The sequence below is a fragment of the Sodiomyces alcalophilus genome (genome assembly GCF_042370955.1).
Source record: "Sodiomyces alcalophilus JCM 7366 unplaced genomic scaffold ACRALscaffold_2, whole genome shotgun sequence".
Lineage (NCBI taxonomy): Eukaryota > Fungi > Ascomycota > Sordariomycetes > Glomerellales > Plectosphaerellaceae > Sodiomyces > Sodiomyces alcalophilus.
The window spans coordinates 387,744-402,371 of NW_027263533.1; the positions used below are offsets into that span (position 1 = coordinate 387,744).

At 56.8% G+C, this 14,628-nt stretch overlaps 6 protein-coding genes across 6 annotated transcripts; 3 read left to right on the plus strand and 3 right to left on the minus strand.

The window, feature by feature from the left end:
* Positions 1 to 1,763: 1,763 nt before the first annotated feature.
* ACRALDRAFT_2039797 (uncharacterized protein) lies at positions 1,764 to 2,539 on the plus strand (the record flags this gene model as incomplete). The annotated part of the gene is made up of 2 exons (XM_071020986.1): positions 1,764 to 2,019; positions 2,091 to 2,539. The coding sequence occupies 2 exons, from the start codon at positions 1,764 to 1,766 to the stop codon at positions 2,537 to 2,539; spliced, it is 705 nt and encodes a 234-aa protein (XP_070876374.1).
* Positions 2,540 to 2,859: 320 nt separating this feature from the next.
* Positions 2,860 to 3,364, minus strand: ACRALDRAFT_2098500 (uncharacterized protein; the record flags this gene model as incomplete). The annotated part of the gene is made up of 2 exons (XM_071022886.1): positions 2,860 to 3,200; positions 3,265 to 3,364. 2 exons carry the CDS (start codon positions 3,362 to 3,364, stop codon positions 2,860 to 2,862), a joined length of 441 nt encoding a protein of 146 aa, XP_070876375.1.
* Positions 3,365 to 3,556: 192 nt separating this feature from the next.
* ACRALDRAFT_1074445 (uncharacterized protein) lies at positions 3,557 to 4,145 on the minus strand. The gene is made up of 2 exons (XM_071018243.1): positions 3,864 to 4,145; positions 3,557 to 3,810 (listed from the first exon to the last, which is right to left on the minus strand). Exons 1-2 carry the CDS (start codon positions 4,069 to 4,071, stop codon positions 3,659 to 3,661), a joined length of 360 nt encoding a protein of 119 aa, XP_070876376.1. The 5' UTR covers positions 4,072 to 4,145; the 3' UTR covers positions 3,557 to 3,658.
* A 2,121-nt stretch (positions 4,146 to 6,266) lies between these two features.
* ACRALDRAFT_1060751 (uncharacterized protein) lies at positions 6,267 to 8,578 on the plus strand (the record flags this gene model as incomplete). The annotated part of the gene is made up of 4 exons (XM_071016297.1): positions 6,267 to 7,163; positions 7,243 to 7,385; positions 7,420 to 7,792; positions 7,922 to 8,578. 4 exons carry the CDS (start codon positions 6,267 to 6,269, stop codon positions 8,576 to 8,578), a joined length of 2,070 nt encoding a protein of 689 aa, XP_070876377.1.
* Positions 8,579 to 8,902: 324 nt separating this feature from the next.
* Positions 8,903 to 12,584, minus strand: ACRALDRAFT_1047451 (uncharacterized protein). The gene is made up of 3 exons (XM_071015503.1): positions 12,142 to 12,584; positions 9,743 to 12,066; positions 8,903 to 9,676 (listed from the first exon to the last, which is right to left on the minus strand). The coding sequence occupies exons 1-3, from the start codon at positions 12,211 to 12,213 to the stop codon at positions 9,502 to 9,504; spliced, it is 2,571 nt and encodes an 856-aa protein (XP_070876378.1). The 5' UTR covers positions 12,214 to 12,584; the 3' UTR covers positions 8,903 to 9,501.
* A 711-nt stretch (positions 12,585 to 13,295) lies between these two features.
* ACRALDRAFT_1060756 (uncharacterized protein) lies at positions 13,296 to 14,061 on the plus strand. The gene is made up of 2 exons (XM_071016298.1): positions 13,296 to 13,903; positions 14,006 to 14,061. The coding sequence occupies exon 1, from the start codon at positions 13,348 to 13,350 to the stop codon at positions 13,867 to 13,869; it is 522 nt and encodes a 173-aa protein (XP_070876379.1). The 5' UTR covers positions 13,296 to 13,347; the 3' UTR covers positions 13,870 to 13,903; positions 14,006 to 14,061.
* The last annotated feature ends 567 nt before the right edge of the window (positions 14,062 to 14,628 follow it).

The window sequence follows — 14,628 nt, forward strand, 5'->3', positions numbered from 1 at the left end:
GGACGACGACGATTACGGGGACGATACACAGCTGGCCGTGGTAGACAGGGAGGAGGCCCTGGTTCAGGCGGCCCTGGCGCGCATTCGGCGGGCGCAGGAGCGCGGCAAGCAGGAGGTCAAGCTCAACAAGAAGGAACTTGCAGCGCTCGAACGGCGGCGGAAACGACTGCAGGAGGAAGAGGAGGCGCGACGGGCCAGCGAACGAAAGAAACGGAAGAAAAAAGAGCAACGCATCTCGGTCCCCCTCTCGCAGCTGGGTTCGACCACCGCCACCCTTCGCAGGAAAAAGAGCAAGAAATTGCCGGCTGGCTCCGACGATAACCTTCCCCAGCACCCTTCTCCGGCCCACATGGCGGAAACTCAGGAAGGGGGATCATTGCCACCCATGGGCTTCTTCCCGCCGCCCAATACGGCCCGCAGTCGACCCCTGTCGTCCGCCTCGGCCTCGCAGCGGCCTCCGTCGCGGTCCATGGAGGACCATGGTTCTCCGCTTTTGCAACAATATGCGTACCCTCCACCGGGCGGTACATCCGTATCCCACCGCCACACCTCTGACACTACGAGCTCACGACCTCGTTCCTCCCGGAGCTCTGCCCCCCCCGAAGATATCTGGGCGTCCAGCGTGTCGCCGGCGCCCGGTGCCTCTTCGGCCACCCGACCCCGCTCTGTCCTGGACCCGTTCATGTTCCAGACGGAGGGCCCGCGCGTGCCGTATTCGTCCGGCGCTGGGGCCGTCTCACAGAGGCACATTCCGAGTCCGGCCGAGTCGCGACGGTCGTCGGTCGTCCCTGCTGCAGCTAGGGGCGGCAGGGGCAGCTCCCGCAGGCCGAGTCCCGACCTCCCGGAGACGGACCCGGGCAGCGACTCGAGCGACCCGGACTCGAGCGACGATCTGGGCAACGGTGTACAGATTGTGGAGCCGCCGCGGCGTGGGAGGAGGCAGGAGGAGATCATTGTGGAAGAGGAGCCGGCGCCAGCGCCCCGGCGGTCGTCCAGGAACAAGAAACCGGCTAATCCGTCGCCCCCCGTCAAGAAGAAGTCGTCGAGCAGTAGTGTGTGGAAGAAGAAGAAGAAGTGAAGTTGTTCGGCATAGTCGTCCTCGTCGTCCCAGCTAGCGGTTCAGTTCATTTTGCAAGCATTCGGGTAATAGATTTATGTTCCTCTCTTTATTTTGACGGCGTACGGGACGCGCACCGTTTCCAACGGGCCGTGTGGTTACAATCGTGCAAGTACCTGGGTACACGACGTAAGGTACAGTACACGTACAAACCACAGAGTACAAACCATAGCCAAGACTGCCGTTTACACTAGTACAAAATGAGCCTAGTGAGACCCACGCCAAGCTCTTCCCCAGCCTCCGCTTTTTCTTGTAGCTGTGAGAAATATTCCAAGGGTCGTTCCAATGGTCGGCCGCATTACCTACCCCGGGCCCTGGGCTCTGTTCCCCAGTTTGGCATTTTTGTTCTCTATGCAACTCATCACTCGCATTCACCTTGCGTCAAACCCGCGTTGACTCGACATCACTCCTCTATCCGTTGCGCGCGAGCCAATACCAGTGGGGACCAATTAGCGAGGACACATACGTATTCTAAGCTGTGAGAGCTTCTTGGGCCATCGGTCCCGCTCAAGCTCCCGCCGAGTTGACAGTCGAACAAGACGACACGACACGCACGTCCTGTCTCGACCAAAACCGCAACATTTCTAAACCAATTGACCGAATCCCTATTGCTTCATACACTAAACGAACCGTCAGAAAGACAACCATGGGGTTCTTCGACTTTGACGGCGGGAGTGTCCTCTCCACCCGGTCGTCCCGCTCGCACCGCAAGTCCAAGTCGTCCAAGTCCAAGCGGCGTCGCGAGACGGATCGTTCTTCGCGTAGCCGCTCCAGCTCCGTCGGGCAGCGCAGCATCTTTACGGGGTCGCTGCTCGGGGGCGACGATTACCAGAAGCACAGCGCCTCGCGGTCCAGTTTCTTTGGGGTTCCGAATGCGAGTCGTTCGAGCTTCTTTGGCTTTAGTGCGTTTTCCTTTCCTTTGATTCCCCGGCGCCCGCTTTTCCGTGCGACTAACACCGATGCCACTTCACAGGCCGGCCGTCTTACTACAAGCGCTCCCCGCGGCAAGGGTACCTCCACAAGGCGAAGAAGATTGTGCGGCGGCTGTGGCGGGACCTCATGCGCTTCGCCAAGGAAAACCCCGTCAAGGTGATCATGATGGTCCTGATGCCGCTCATCACGGGCGGGTTCCTGACGACGCTGCTGGCCAAGTTTGGCGTGCGGTTGCCGCGGAGCGTGGAGCGGCTGATCGGCGTCGGGGCGCGGGCGGCCTCGGGCGACAGCGTGGGGTTTGTGAGCGAGGCGGTCCGGTTCGCTGGCGATTCGTTTGGCGGGAAGGGGAAGAGCGGCGGTGGCAGCGGGGCGAGGAGCGTGAGCGTCGAGAGGGGCCAGGGCGGCGGGATGCAGTGGGAGAGACGACGTGAGAAGAAGGATTTCGATTGGGGGAATACCTTTGGCGAGGTGACCAGGTATTTTAGGTGAGTTGTCGGGGAGGAGTGTCTCTTTCCTTTTGGTATGGCTTGTCTGTTGGGTTTCCTTATACCATCATGGCGGCTTTTTTTACTTCCAAGACTACAACGGAGAATGTCACGAAGAGGAGGGTAATGAATGATGACAAAAATCGAATATTACTCCGGTTCTGGGTATCAAGTGCAACCTAAACAGACACTGCAGACGCATGTGGCCATCCCAAACCCCATCTCGCCCCCATTCGCTGTCTCTACTGGTCGACTACATCCGAGGCAGCAGACTTGACGCCACTGGACTATAGAACACCTGCATCGCGAAAAAGAACCGAAAAATCAAGATGACAGCTGCGTGGCAATAGCGTCGCTCCCTTCAATCTTCTCGACGACGCAGGCAGTGCCGTACCCACAAAGCTGGGCGAACCCGTCGAGGTTGCCGCTGTCGAAGCGGAGGCAGATGACGGCGTTGCCGCCGCGCTGCTTGGTCTCGGCGACGACGCGGGAGATGGCGTCGTTGCGGCCGTTGTACAGCATCGAGGTGAACCAGCGGAGCTCGCCGCCGGCGATGGACTTGAGCACCATGCCCAGGCCGGCGGCCCAGTTGCGCGAGCGGACCGTGAGGCCGTACACGACGCCCAGGACGCGCACGATGCGGTAGCCGGGGATGTCAAACATGGCTGTGGGGAGTTGTTAGTTGTATATTCCCCCTGGTTTATTTGCCTGGAATCCAAAGGGACCTACTGGTTGTGATGACGCCTTCGGTCTCGGTGAAGCAGTGCAGGTCGGATAGTTGAGGGGGAATGTGGGCTACGTTGTCGGGTTTGGTGTCTGACTTGTCCATGGTGACGATTTGGGATAGTGGCGAGTGGAGTTGAAGCTGGGCTGTGCGGTGGAGGTCTTGGTTTAGAGGGAACTTGCTATTGCGTTGATGTGTATAAAGCCTCTTCCATAGGTAGTGTAGTACTCTCGGCGATGGTAGAACGGATATCTCCTCAACATAGCATCACCCAAGACAAAAATGTTCCGCTTTTATACCCGACTCCATCTCCTTTCATACTCGTCTATAAACAGAGACAGGGCCAAAACTGAGTTACTTTGAGGCCGTCCCTTCATAGTGGCATGGACGTCGATCTTCCTAGCCTTGCGCATTGGTACACCGGCAGCATGTGTCATTGGTCCAGCATTGAGGCTTACTGAGGCTGGTGGCCGTATTTCGTATTAGTTGCCCGTTTAGGTTTCGGGCCAGGGGTCGATCAGGGCGGTGGCGCCCCGTCGTTCCCTTCACATCTGCCGTGCGATGTCAATGGAAAAGCGAAGCGTGTAAGTATCGAGGCAATCACCTTGGCCGTTCCGCATGCCCATTTCACGGCATAGCGCTTCCGGCAGCGGGTTCGCAGCAGGAACCGGAACCCGCACTTTGCAGCTTCCGATACCGGGAATCGGGAAACGGGGCTTAGGTCGATCCTTGGCACTGCCACCGGTACCACGTGTTCGACTGTGGCGCATGGACGAACAAGGCGGTTCTGCGACCCTGTGGCTCATCGTCATGGGAGCACTCGGTGAACCGAAAGAGACAAGGCATACAGATACAAAGTAGTCCGCAGAACTAGAGCAAACCCTGGCCAAGATAGTATGACAGAGCTGAAACAAGAGCCCAATGGGAATGGGCTCCGAGGCTCTGAGCGCTCGCAGAAAAGGGACCGGATAAGGGAGGTGCTTATAAGACAACGGGTGGGGGCTGTCGAGACTGCCTTGCGGGTGGGTTCGCAGTGTGGTTGCCAAGGCAGAGTGGGCGGAAGAAGAAAGCAAGTCGCTTCTTTGATCTCATGTTCGGCCGGGCGAGGGAATGATGGCGGCTAGGGGGTTCTTCTCTGCTTCTTCGCTTGCATGTTCACTTCGCACCTTGGGCCCGGGGCACGAGTCCCGGCATCGGCTATCGGCGACTTCCCGCTTACGGTCCATGCGTTGTCGCTGTGGCTAGGTATGTTGGGGGTTCATGCAATCGTCATCCTGCGGGTTGATGGAGCGAACAGGAACATTGAGAAAGCGGATTCGCTGGAGACAATTGACGATACGATACAGTGTCTCGAGATGAGATGCTCACTTTGGAAGGAAGCTACCTAAGTACCTATTGGAACTTCTGAAGCAGTATCTTGAAGTTCTCCCCGGAAATCGGCTTGAGGAAGGTTCATTCCCCTTCATTCATTCCCCGAACAATTGGCAGGAGGCGGATGACAACTGGACACCCGGGGAATTGGATATTGACCAATTATATGAGAGATTTTATATGGGTGACACCGAAAGTATGGGGTAGCCAAGAAAGTGACACAGTGTGGACCGTTCGACACGTGGGGAACAAGACCCCACCTTGCTCCCGGTCTCTCCTTCCACAAACTCAACCGCCAACACGCTGACCGCGCGGGCTCGAGTATCTGGACTCTCATCTTTCCCCTCTGCTTCCATGCCCTTGACATTCCCCCTTCATCAGGGCGCTTCGTAGATTTCGAATCCCATGCTTTGCCCACCTCGACGGATGAAAAGGATTGGCGTGGACATGATTCCATCCACTCCAATATCCTACTATCCTACTTATACGCACCCGACCCAGGCCCAAGAAGATGCCATGACATCAATTTGGTCAGGTTGGGCTTCGATATAGGCGCCCCATCGGCAGGGAAATCGTGCATCCGATTGGTGTCAGCCATTACCGAGCCACTTGGTAGTCCGCCTGCAATCACTACGCCTCCTACCTCTCCGCCAGCACACCATGTCCGCTACACGCTCACCGTCTCCAAGATGAGGCTGGCATGCTACTGTAGCGCGGGAGGGCCTCAGCCTCCCCCCGAAGGACGAAGGAACGCACCGAAACCGGAGCGAGATCCTATAAGGACGCCATCTCCTATATCAACCATTCTACGGGTTTCTCTGTTTCCCTCCTCTCCTTTTCCGCCGTTCGTCCCTGTTCACAATTGACTTAACGAGTCGGAAGTGTTCTAGTATCAAACATTATTGGGAAGTCGTATAAGTAGGAAGAGAGCCGTCAGTCGCCGTTGATAGTTACAGACCCGCCGTGTCTCAGTCTCCCAGCATGTCAGGCTCTGGCACTCCGAACGTGCATCAGGGTCAGGACTTGGACCGGGACCTCGAATCCGACTTGGATCGTGAATTCAGTCATGACCTTGCTACTATCCCTTTGTTCTTCCCAACGCAAAGGCCAAACAGACTTGTCGAACAGTCTCCCGCCGAAATACAGTTATCCACCCAGTCGACAACTTCTTCGGGTCAGCAACAGCAACAGCAACCGCCCTGGTCGTGGTATCGCGTCAAGGAAGACACCAGACTCGACCTTAGCCCCTTGGACACTAACTTCGAGGCGTCCTTTTCGCACTTTGTATTCGACCCTCAGGCGACCTTTCCCACCGCTTCCGATATCACCCTCCCCGCGCCGAGCCCTCAGATCATAATAGAGTGAACCATAGACCCCATTCCCCCATCAATCCCCCATGACGTGACTGTCCGGGTCAAGCTAACAGCCATTGTGTTTCCCCAGCGAGTTCACCAAAGACGTCGACGCCACATGTCGTGAATATTATGGCAGCACCCTTGATGAGGAGCCGTCAGCCGGTCTACTCTCGTACCTTTCTCACACTGAGCTTGGGACCGGCTCCCTTCATGACCCGCGCGACGTCTCCTATCCTGTGTCGCACAGTTCCGCCCCCGCCCACAGTCATGTCGGCTCGCATATGCACGAGGAGACGGCATCCGTCGCCAATAGCCATTCTTCCATTGGCGACGGCGTCTATTACGACAATGCCGCCAACTTCCCCAGTTATCTGGACAGTCCGGTCACAAGCTTCTCCGACCAGTATCATTCCACCGGTGGACCCCTGGCTTGGAACCATACCGTTTCCCAGTCTCCATCACACTGCCCCCCCTCCGGTTCCAAGTGCCCCTGGTTGAGCATTCAGTCCGAGTCGGCAACCGAAGCCAGGGCCGGGACAGCGTTGCACACGGACTCGCACCTCTCTTTCAACCCGGGTCAAGGTACCAACCAGGCTCACTCACAGCCGCCGACCCTGGACAGACGGGCTGCGCCCACGTCAGTCCCACAGACGAACACGCCCTCCTCAATTCTTACCCAGGAGCTGCCTCCCCACATAGATGGCGGCATGTGGACGGGTCTTGCCGATCCACCCACCCGTCTGGGCCCGTCCCTTTGCGATCTCTCTGGAAGATTCAACTCACCCACATTGGGCTCTATTGATCATTACCAGTTTGCCTCTCAGCCAGTATCGCCCACCGTATCCAATGCACCGCTACCCATGACGCGAAATTGGAGCGCTCAAAGCCATCCGACTGTTCCGTCGTCTGGGATCTCCGGCCGCAGACGCCGGCATCCGAATCATCACACCCACAGCACAGGCACGAAACCCATACCAATCCCCCATCATCGCCCCAGGGCACGACGGACTTCCTTCCCTCGCACCTTCCACATTGCTACGTTCGCTTCCGACGAAAGGTTGGCGAGACACGAAAGAGGAAAGCGCAAGGGGCCAATGCAGCCAGATAAGAGAGATGCTGCGCGGAGGACGAGGCAGTCCAAGTCTATATGTATCCGCTGCAAGCTCACCAGACAGTCGGTGAGTTTTTATCTAGAGGCATTGGGAATGGCGGTGGCCCTGACCAGCCGGGCGAGTTGTACTGACACGTAACGCGCAGTGCCAACCAACGGACGATGCACCCGACGCCCCCTGTGACAACTGCCGGAAACTTTCCGTGAACTCCAAGTGGCCAGGTCCCTGCATTCGGGCCTATTTCGACGACATTATCCTCTCTGGGGGGTTAGATTTCATGGGTAAGCTGTTCCCCGTAGGGGGTCTCCCCCCGGTCTTTCAGACTTCACCGCCCGGATTTGCTGACGGAGCAGATACAATCAGCCCAGCGGATCGTTTATCACGTCACCCGCGATGGTGCAAGGACGATGCGGTGGAGACTGCCCGAGGTCTTTGACTTCGACGAGCTTCTCCGGGTGTTGGACGAAGCACGCGGCCGGTTCAACGTGAGAGTGAGACATGGGATCCAGTCGGTATATGTGCTGAATCTCGACGAATGCTTCGCGTACCTCAGCCGCATCCACGCAGAGCTTCAGAGTTCTGGGCCCGAGCACAATCTGCGGAAGTTTCTCGACCAGGACATGCTGAATAGGGAGCCCAAGGGCCATGATTGGACGTCACTGGTGCTCGATTGCAGCTTACAGACTGACAAACTGGTAGGTTTTATTTTATTTTATTATTACATTATTCGTTGAATGCTTTCGATGATGTGCGAATGTGCAACTCTTATGAACTGTCAGATGGCTTGCCGTCTTGTCACAAAGCTAATACCAACCCCAATACAGCGGTTACTACACGTCCTGGGGCAGATGACGAGCCACGCAACGTTCCACTACGTGCCTAAGACGCAACGTGACCCGAGCGGGACGGCCCCGGAAAGGGTGATGGACGCGACATCGTCGGCGGAAGCGCCCTACGTGAAACTGGCGGCATACCTCATCCGCATCGTCAACCGCAAAGCCGAAGTGGACGGCTTCGCACAACTGAGAAGCCAGCTCCACTCGTCGTACTCGCGCCAGACGCCAGTCCACAACCTAGTGGCGCTCCACACGGGGCTGGGGCGAATCTTGACGGGACTGCGATGGCGTGTGAACTGCTGCGCCCTCTTGGCCGGCAGCAACGCGGATGAGAGCGACGACAGCGCGGAAGACAAGGCCGAAGCGCTCGCGGATCCCGGGCGGGCGATGGAGCTATGCCGGGTGCTGTATTTTTACTTTTACAGCGTGTGGCGACGCATCCTGTCCATCGGCTTGGTGGAGGACCGCGACGAGCTGGTCGACGGCGTGTGGGTGCAGTACCCTGAGGCGGCGGAGACGGTGTGGGATGCGTTCCCGCGGGCCAGCGGGGAGAGTTTCCTGGGGTTGGAGGCGTGGATGGAGCAGGGACGGCAGTTAGTGTTGGACTCTGGGGCGGCCCAGAGGCTCCTGGGAGGGCTCTTGTAGGTCCTCCTTGACAGTATCCCCTCTTTGTCCTCTTGGGATGGGGCCGTTATGCAAGAGGCAATGGTAGAGATACCGCTTCCTCGAGGCGGTGTGGTTACTTGTGGAGGTCTGGTAATTCATGTAAGATATACAGTGGCCCTTGAAAAGCTCTGGACCAACTTTGGCGACATGATTAGTTGTACTAAGGAGACATGAACTGATTAGCGATTGTTTGAAAAGATATCCTGGGGTTGATATTTACCGTGCGGCTGTCTGACACTGCTGGCGAAAGGGATGCACTACACTGGACAGCCATGACGGCCGCTCGTGTGTTGAATCCAGGGTGAGTCTCACAAAGGCGTCGCTATCGGACTTGATGTCTCGCCAGAGGTCAATACGTCCATGGACTTGGGTTCATGATCAACCCAGGGGCCATCATCCCGTCCATGGCTGTGTAATCCGTAGGTTATGTTATGTTGTACATTCGTCAAAAGACGAAGCAAAAAGGTATGAGACGGAGAAAAAGAACAGACGGAGAAAAAGACCAGATCGCTCCCTCCATGCTAGGTGATGGATGCTATCCTCCGTAGAGACCAAAGCGAGATGGTGTCGTTGAAGAGGCGCGCCAGCAAGTAAATATATCGATTTGAAAACCCCTGCATTCGCCTGCCTATGCGCCCACCCCCATCCGCCCATGCCATTTCCAATCTCAGCCGGTACGCCATGTGACAAAAGGTAGAAACCCCCATTTTGCATCCCCAATACCATGGCTGCCATGCTATTGACCCGGTGTGGTTGGGTCAATGCCGTCAAAGCACCCCCTGCCTCCCGTCTTATCCTGCCAGAGGACAGACAAAACGGAGAAAAAAACACGCTCATGATCCATCACGTCGTTCGTCTACTGCGTACATTTCATCATCATGCCCCACGGCATATCATCAGGGTTACGCCAGGTACTGGTAGGTGGGAACATCGATGTTCTCCATGCGGGCCAGGTACTCGCGGGCGATGAGATCCTCGATCCGTTTCTTGATGAGGCCGACTTCGGGGTTGAAGCGGCCGACCAGCTGCCCGACGACTTCGGAGATGAGCTGCGAGTGCTTCAGTTCCTTGCGCTGTCTGGACCATTGTTAGCTTTAGTTTCCGGACCAGCTCGAAAAATAAAAAATAAAAAATAAAACCTACTTCATGGTCCGCACAATGGCGGCATCGATAATGTGTAACCGAGACAGCGTATTCTTCTCCTCCGTATCCTTCCGCTCCTTATCAGACTCCGCCTTGGCCGTCGCGTTGACAATGGGCGCCTTGATGCGGACCGTCTTGCTCACAAAGGCGGCGTTGAACCTGAAACTGTCGGTGGGCTCGACCCGCCGGCCGGCCGGCTCCTTGAGCAGGACGCGCGACTTGGGCGGGATGGTGAGCGACGACAGCGTACGCAGCAGGTCGTTTGTCTGCATGCCCGTCCTGTCCCTGATCTCTTGGAACGAGAGGGCCTCGCCGTCGGCCAGGTCGTTGAAGAGCATGAGCACGATCATGCCCGTGGTCGACACGTTCAGCTCGTACCTCCGCTCGCGGGCCAGCGGGCCCTTGGCGCCCGGGACGGCGGGGAAGGCGCAGCGAATGTCGGCGTTGCCGATGGAGCTGATCCAGGTGAGCTTGCGGCCGCTGCGGGTGGTCAGGTAGAAGGACGCGAGGCTCTTTTGGATGGCCTGGATTTCCTTGGGGTACATGATCTGGGAAGGGGCGCTGGAGTCGAGCACCTGTTTCCGGTCGGAGATCTCGGGCGGCCAGCAGTTGGTGGTGAGGATGTTGACTGTGAGCTCGGGTTGCCGGGCTTGATCCTCCGAGTCGTGGCCCAGGTCGCGGATGTGGGTGCGGTAGTTGGCGGTGATCTCGGCCGACGTCTTCATGTCGCGGAACATGCCCTCGAACTTGTTGGTGAACTGGTGGCCGAGCTCGTCCTTCATGCGTGACACCATGGCCGTCTCGGCATCCTGGCTCTCCGACTTGCTGAGAAGGAGACGCTTGGCGAGATGCTTCTGGTAGTACCTCTCGAACATGTCGCGGTCTTGGATGTAGCGCAGCAGGGTGATGGCCTTGTCGAGCACCTCGTCAATCTCCTTCTCGGTCTTGCCGCGAATGCCGCGGCGCAGGTTGTCGTCGATGAAGAGCGAGAGGTATTCCGACGCACGAGAGAAGCGGTTGATGAAGGTGGAGAAGCCCTTGGTGAACATGGTCTGGATGTCGAGGTCCTTCTCGAAGCATTTTTCCCACATGGTGTCGAACTTGGCCTTGAGGTGCAGTACGTCGTCCACCCACTTGATGGCGGCTGCGGTTTGCTGGGCGGCGGCCGAAGCAGCCGTAGGGCCTCTGCTAGGTTTGCTTGCACCGCCAGCGGCGCCACCAGCACCACCATCCTCGCCATCGGCGGCAACTGGTGCGGCCAAATTGGCAAAATCGGTATTCTTGACGGTCTGCTCAATCTCGAGACCCAAGTCGACGATGCGGCCCACGACGTGATGGTGCAGCACGGCCTTCTTGGGGTCGACACGGTTAACGAGGCGGTAGACTATGGCCAGCTCCTCCAGGCTGTCATTGTCCAGCATGCTGACGATGCCGGTGTCGAGCTTGAGGAATTCGGCGAGATGCTTCGCGATGAGCTGCTCCTCGACAATCTTGGTGCACTTGGGCAAGGTGGAGCGGTGGATGGTGGTGTCGCAACGGTCCTGCTCCTCTTGCAGGCGGCGGTCGGTGTGGCGTAGCCAGGCGATGGTATCGCCATTGCGGAAGAGCTTCTCGCACTCGACGTCGTAGTACTCCTCGGTGGTCCGCAGGAAAACGGGCTCAAAGCTGGTGAAGTAGAGCTTCTCGTCGTGGAGCTCCTGGTCCGTCTCGTAGAGCGAATCGAGCATACGGATGCAGCTCCCGATCAGGGAACGGTCGATGACGTCCCCGTCGCGCTCCATGTTGATCAGGTTGACGATGATGGAGTTGAGGATGTCGGAGACGGTGTAGTCGGCGGAGGAGCGGAGGGAGGCGCGGAGGATGTGGTCGCGGTACAGTCCAATGGTGGTCGTGTAAATGGACGGACGGCCGGTGTCTTGGATGAAACCGCGGTCGAGGTACATGAGGATGTCTGCGATCATGTTCATGGCGGTGTTATGGTCTTCCCACGACTCGCGGAGGCGCCTTAGGAAATTCTCGCTCATCTCGCGGCGCTCATTGGCAGAGGCGCCGGCGTGTCCCACGGCGATATTGACCAGGCTGGTGGTGACGAGGGCCTCGATCTTGGGGATGACATTCTTGGCAAAGTAGTCGCGCTCAAAGTCCCGCACGCGGTCGTAGAGGACATCGCCTTTCCTATTCAGGACGATCTTATATCCTGCACGGTACAGGTGCTCAAAGGCCAGTTTGCTGCAATTTTTCTGGTGGATGTCCATCATGGCTTCCTTTAGGATTTGCCATGGACCCTCGATGTCGTCTGGATCGGCGGAATGTCCTGTGATGGGCTGAAGGGGGAGGACAGCCGTTAGCATGGCGTGATTTCGTTTAAACACACGACGCAGAGGGCGAGCCACACATACCTTGAGCATACGACGGGGCGGGCGAATACGGCCATGCTTTGGGGCATGACCCCCTCCTCGACCGGATATCATGGTGAAGCGACGGTCAAGCTCTCATTAATTTGGAGCTGACTGTGCTGGCGAGACCACTCCTTGTGGCTGACCACTGACCTAAATCTTGAAAGGAACGATGCGAGTAAAAGCGTCGGGATTATCGTGGTCTAGTGTGCCAGTACCGAGTGGTAGAGGGTGGGTGGGTGGTGATGATGGACTGTCAAGTTAAAAGCCAGGTAGCTGGTAGTCATCGGTAGAAGCGGAGGTGTCGACGTCTGGTTACCCAGGTTGGACGGCTCTGGAAGCAAGAGTGGAAGGCAAAGTTGCCCAGATAAAGTGAGGGCTCACGAACGATGGAGGAAGACGTGGTGGATGGACCCAGACGCAGGGATCCATATCATGGATGATGGCCAGGACGAATTTATGGGCGCCGATGCCAGGAGCTGGGGGGTTTGCGTCGATGACCCAGAACAAAAGATAAGATATGGAGTAGGGACGCTTAGTCAGAATGGGGTACCTTGTATCTCAGTATGATTGGCTCATAGCCTATCCACTCATTTAGAGGCGCGTTATTCACCACCACTTGGTTTTATATACGTAAAGCCATCACGAACGCCCAAGCTCTCCCCTCAACGTTATTCTCGCGTTTCTTCGGAGCGTATGGCAATAGAGGCGTTGAGGTCGGCGTCTCCCAAACTTACGAGTTGTGTGACAGAGCCTGCGCTTCTTATAAAATGACCCTGTCCTCCCCCATCTTCATAGCCCGGATGGCCACCATTGAACACATCTCTGGCTAATGATTGACTTCGCACTTCGCTTCTCTATTACCACAGCCCACCATCACCCAGCGTTGAATCCAATACGTCTTCAAGGTCCCACACTTGTTATCACTGCCAGGCTCTACTATACCAGCGTTGAACAGAGATGAAATACGTTGGAATAGAGAATCTCTTCCAGCGTATCAATCGTGCCGAGGGTGATGTTTTGATGGTGAAGAATGTCTCCTTCGAGGACTATTCTCAAATCGAGACGGAAAGAATCCGACAAAGAGAGGACTTTCGGTTTTCTCTCTGGTCGACTGGCACTCAGCTCCTCATCATCACGAGGCCAACCTTTCCCCACGAACAACTCCATCGTTTGCTTGATGATGTGATCTTCGCCCGGGTTGTCCAAATGGACCTGCGAAGAGATTGGGACTGCGTAGGAGCTAGGACGTATACCAAGACAGACAGCACCGGCAACATAGGGTCCGTAGGAGAAGGGGACTCTTGCCGACGACCAGTACAGCGTCGGCCGGACAAATTCCCCACGCTAGCCATCGAAGCCAGCTACGTGCAGAGCTGGGTAGCGTTACACATCAAGGCCAGATGGTGGTTTAAAGCCTCCCACTACGAGGTGAAGGTGGTCCTCCTCGTAAGGGCGGACAAGTCAGCGCGACGAATTCGAATCGAAAAGTGGCGGCGCATTCACCACACATCTCCGCCCGGATGTGTCCAGACCATCATCATCGAACGGCCTGATGGACTCGGCGAAGCCGATCCTGCATCGTATGAGGTAACTGGTGGTCCTCTAAGGCTTGAGTTTGAAGACCTCTTCCTTCGAGAGGCCGATGGGCACCGAAACGAGGGCGATATCGTACTTGGTACCGATGCCTTGCAGGAGTATGCAGCTGCTGTTTGGATGGTTACTGTTTAGACGTCCAATTAGCGGACCGAGGCGGAGGTGGTATCTGGTATGGTCAATATCGGATTTCTGCAGTAGACAGCACGGGTCAAGGGTCGAGGCACAGGAACGATCCAATATATCTTCTTGAAGCTGACGGGACTCGTACCTTACTTCGTGCCGATGGTTAAACCGCCAGTTCTTTCTGGCGATGTTGTACGTCTTCAGAATCTCAAACGACGGCAGTTTGAAGGGAAACAAGAGAATACGGAATCCTGGGACGTCGCTACCGTTATGTAATCTGACGGTACCTATGTACAACGTATGCGAATGAGTGGCTGAGCCACACAAGCTAAGCCACAACGAAGCGTCCAGACTAAGCCGCCCCACGCGCTAAGCCCGATCATCATGCGCTAGAACCTGCAAAGTATCGACGTCAGGTCTTTTCTCTTTTTTTCTCCCATTTCCCTTACTCGAGACACAGCGTACAATTCAATCCTTGTCGCATCACATCCCTCTGATTCCACACACGGAATCCGCCAAACTCGTCACAATGGCTTCACGAACGACCCTCTCTCGCTTCTCCCCGCTCGTCCATTCTGCCCGAACCCATTTACGCAGCTCGACTCGACCACATCCACAAACCGCCATCGCGACCGCGACAGCAACCTCAACCTCAACCACAACCACGAGCCCATCCTCCTCCCCCCTCGCCGGGCGCCTCTTCTCCTCCTCGCCACTCTCAAGAGCCTTCAAAGTCCCTCCACCGCCCGCTCGACCTCCACCGCCGGC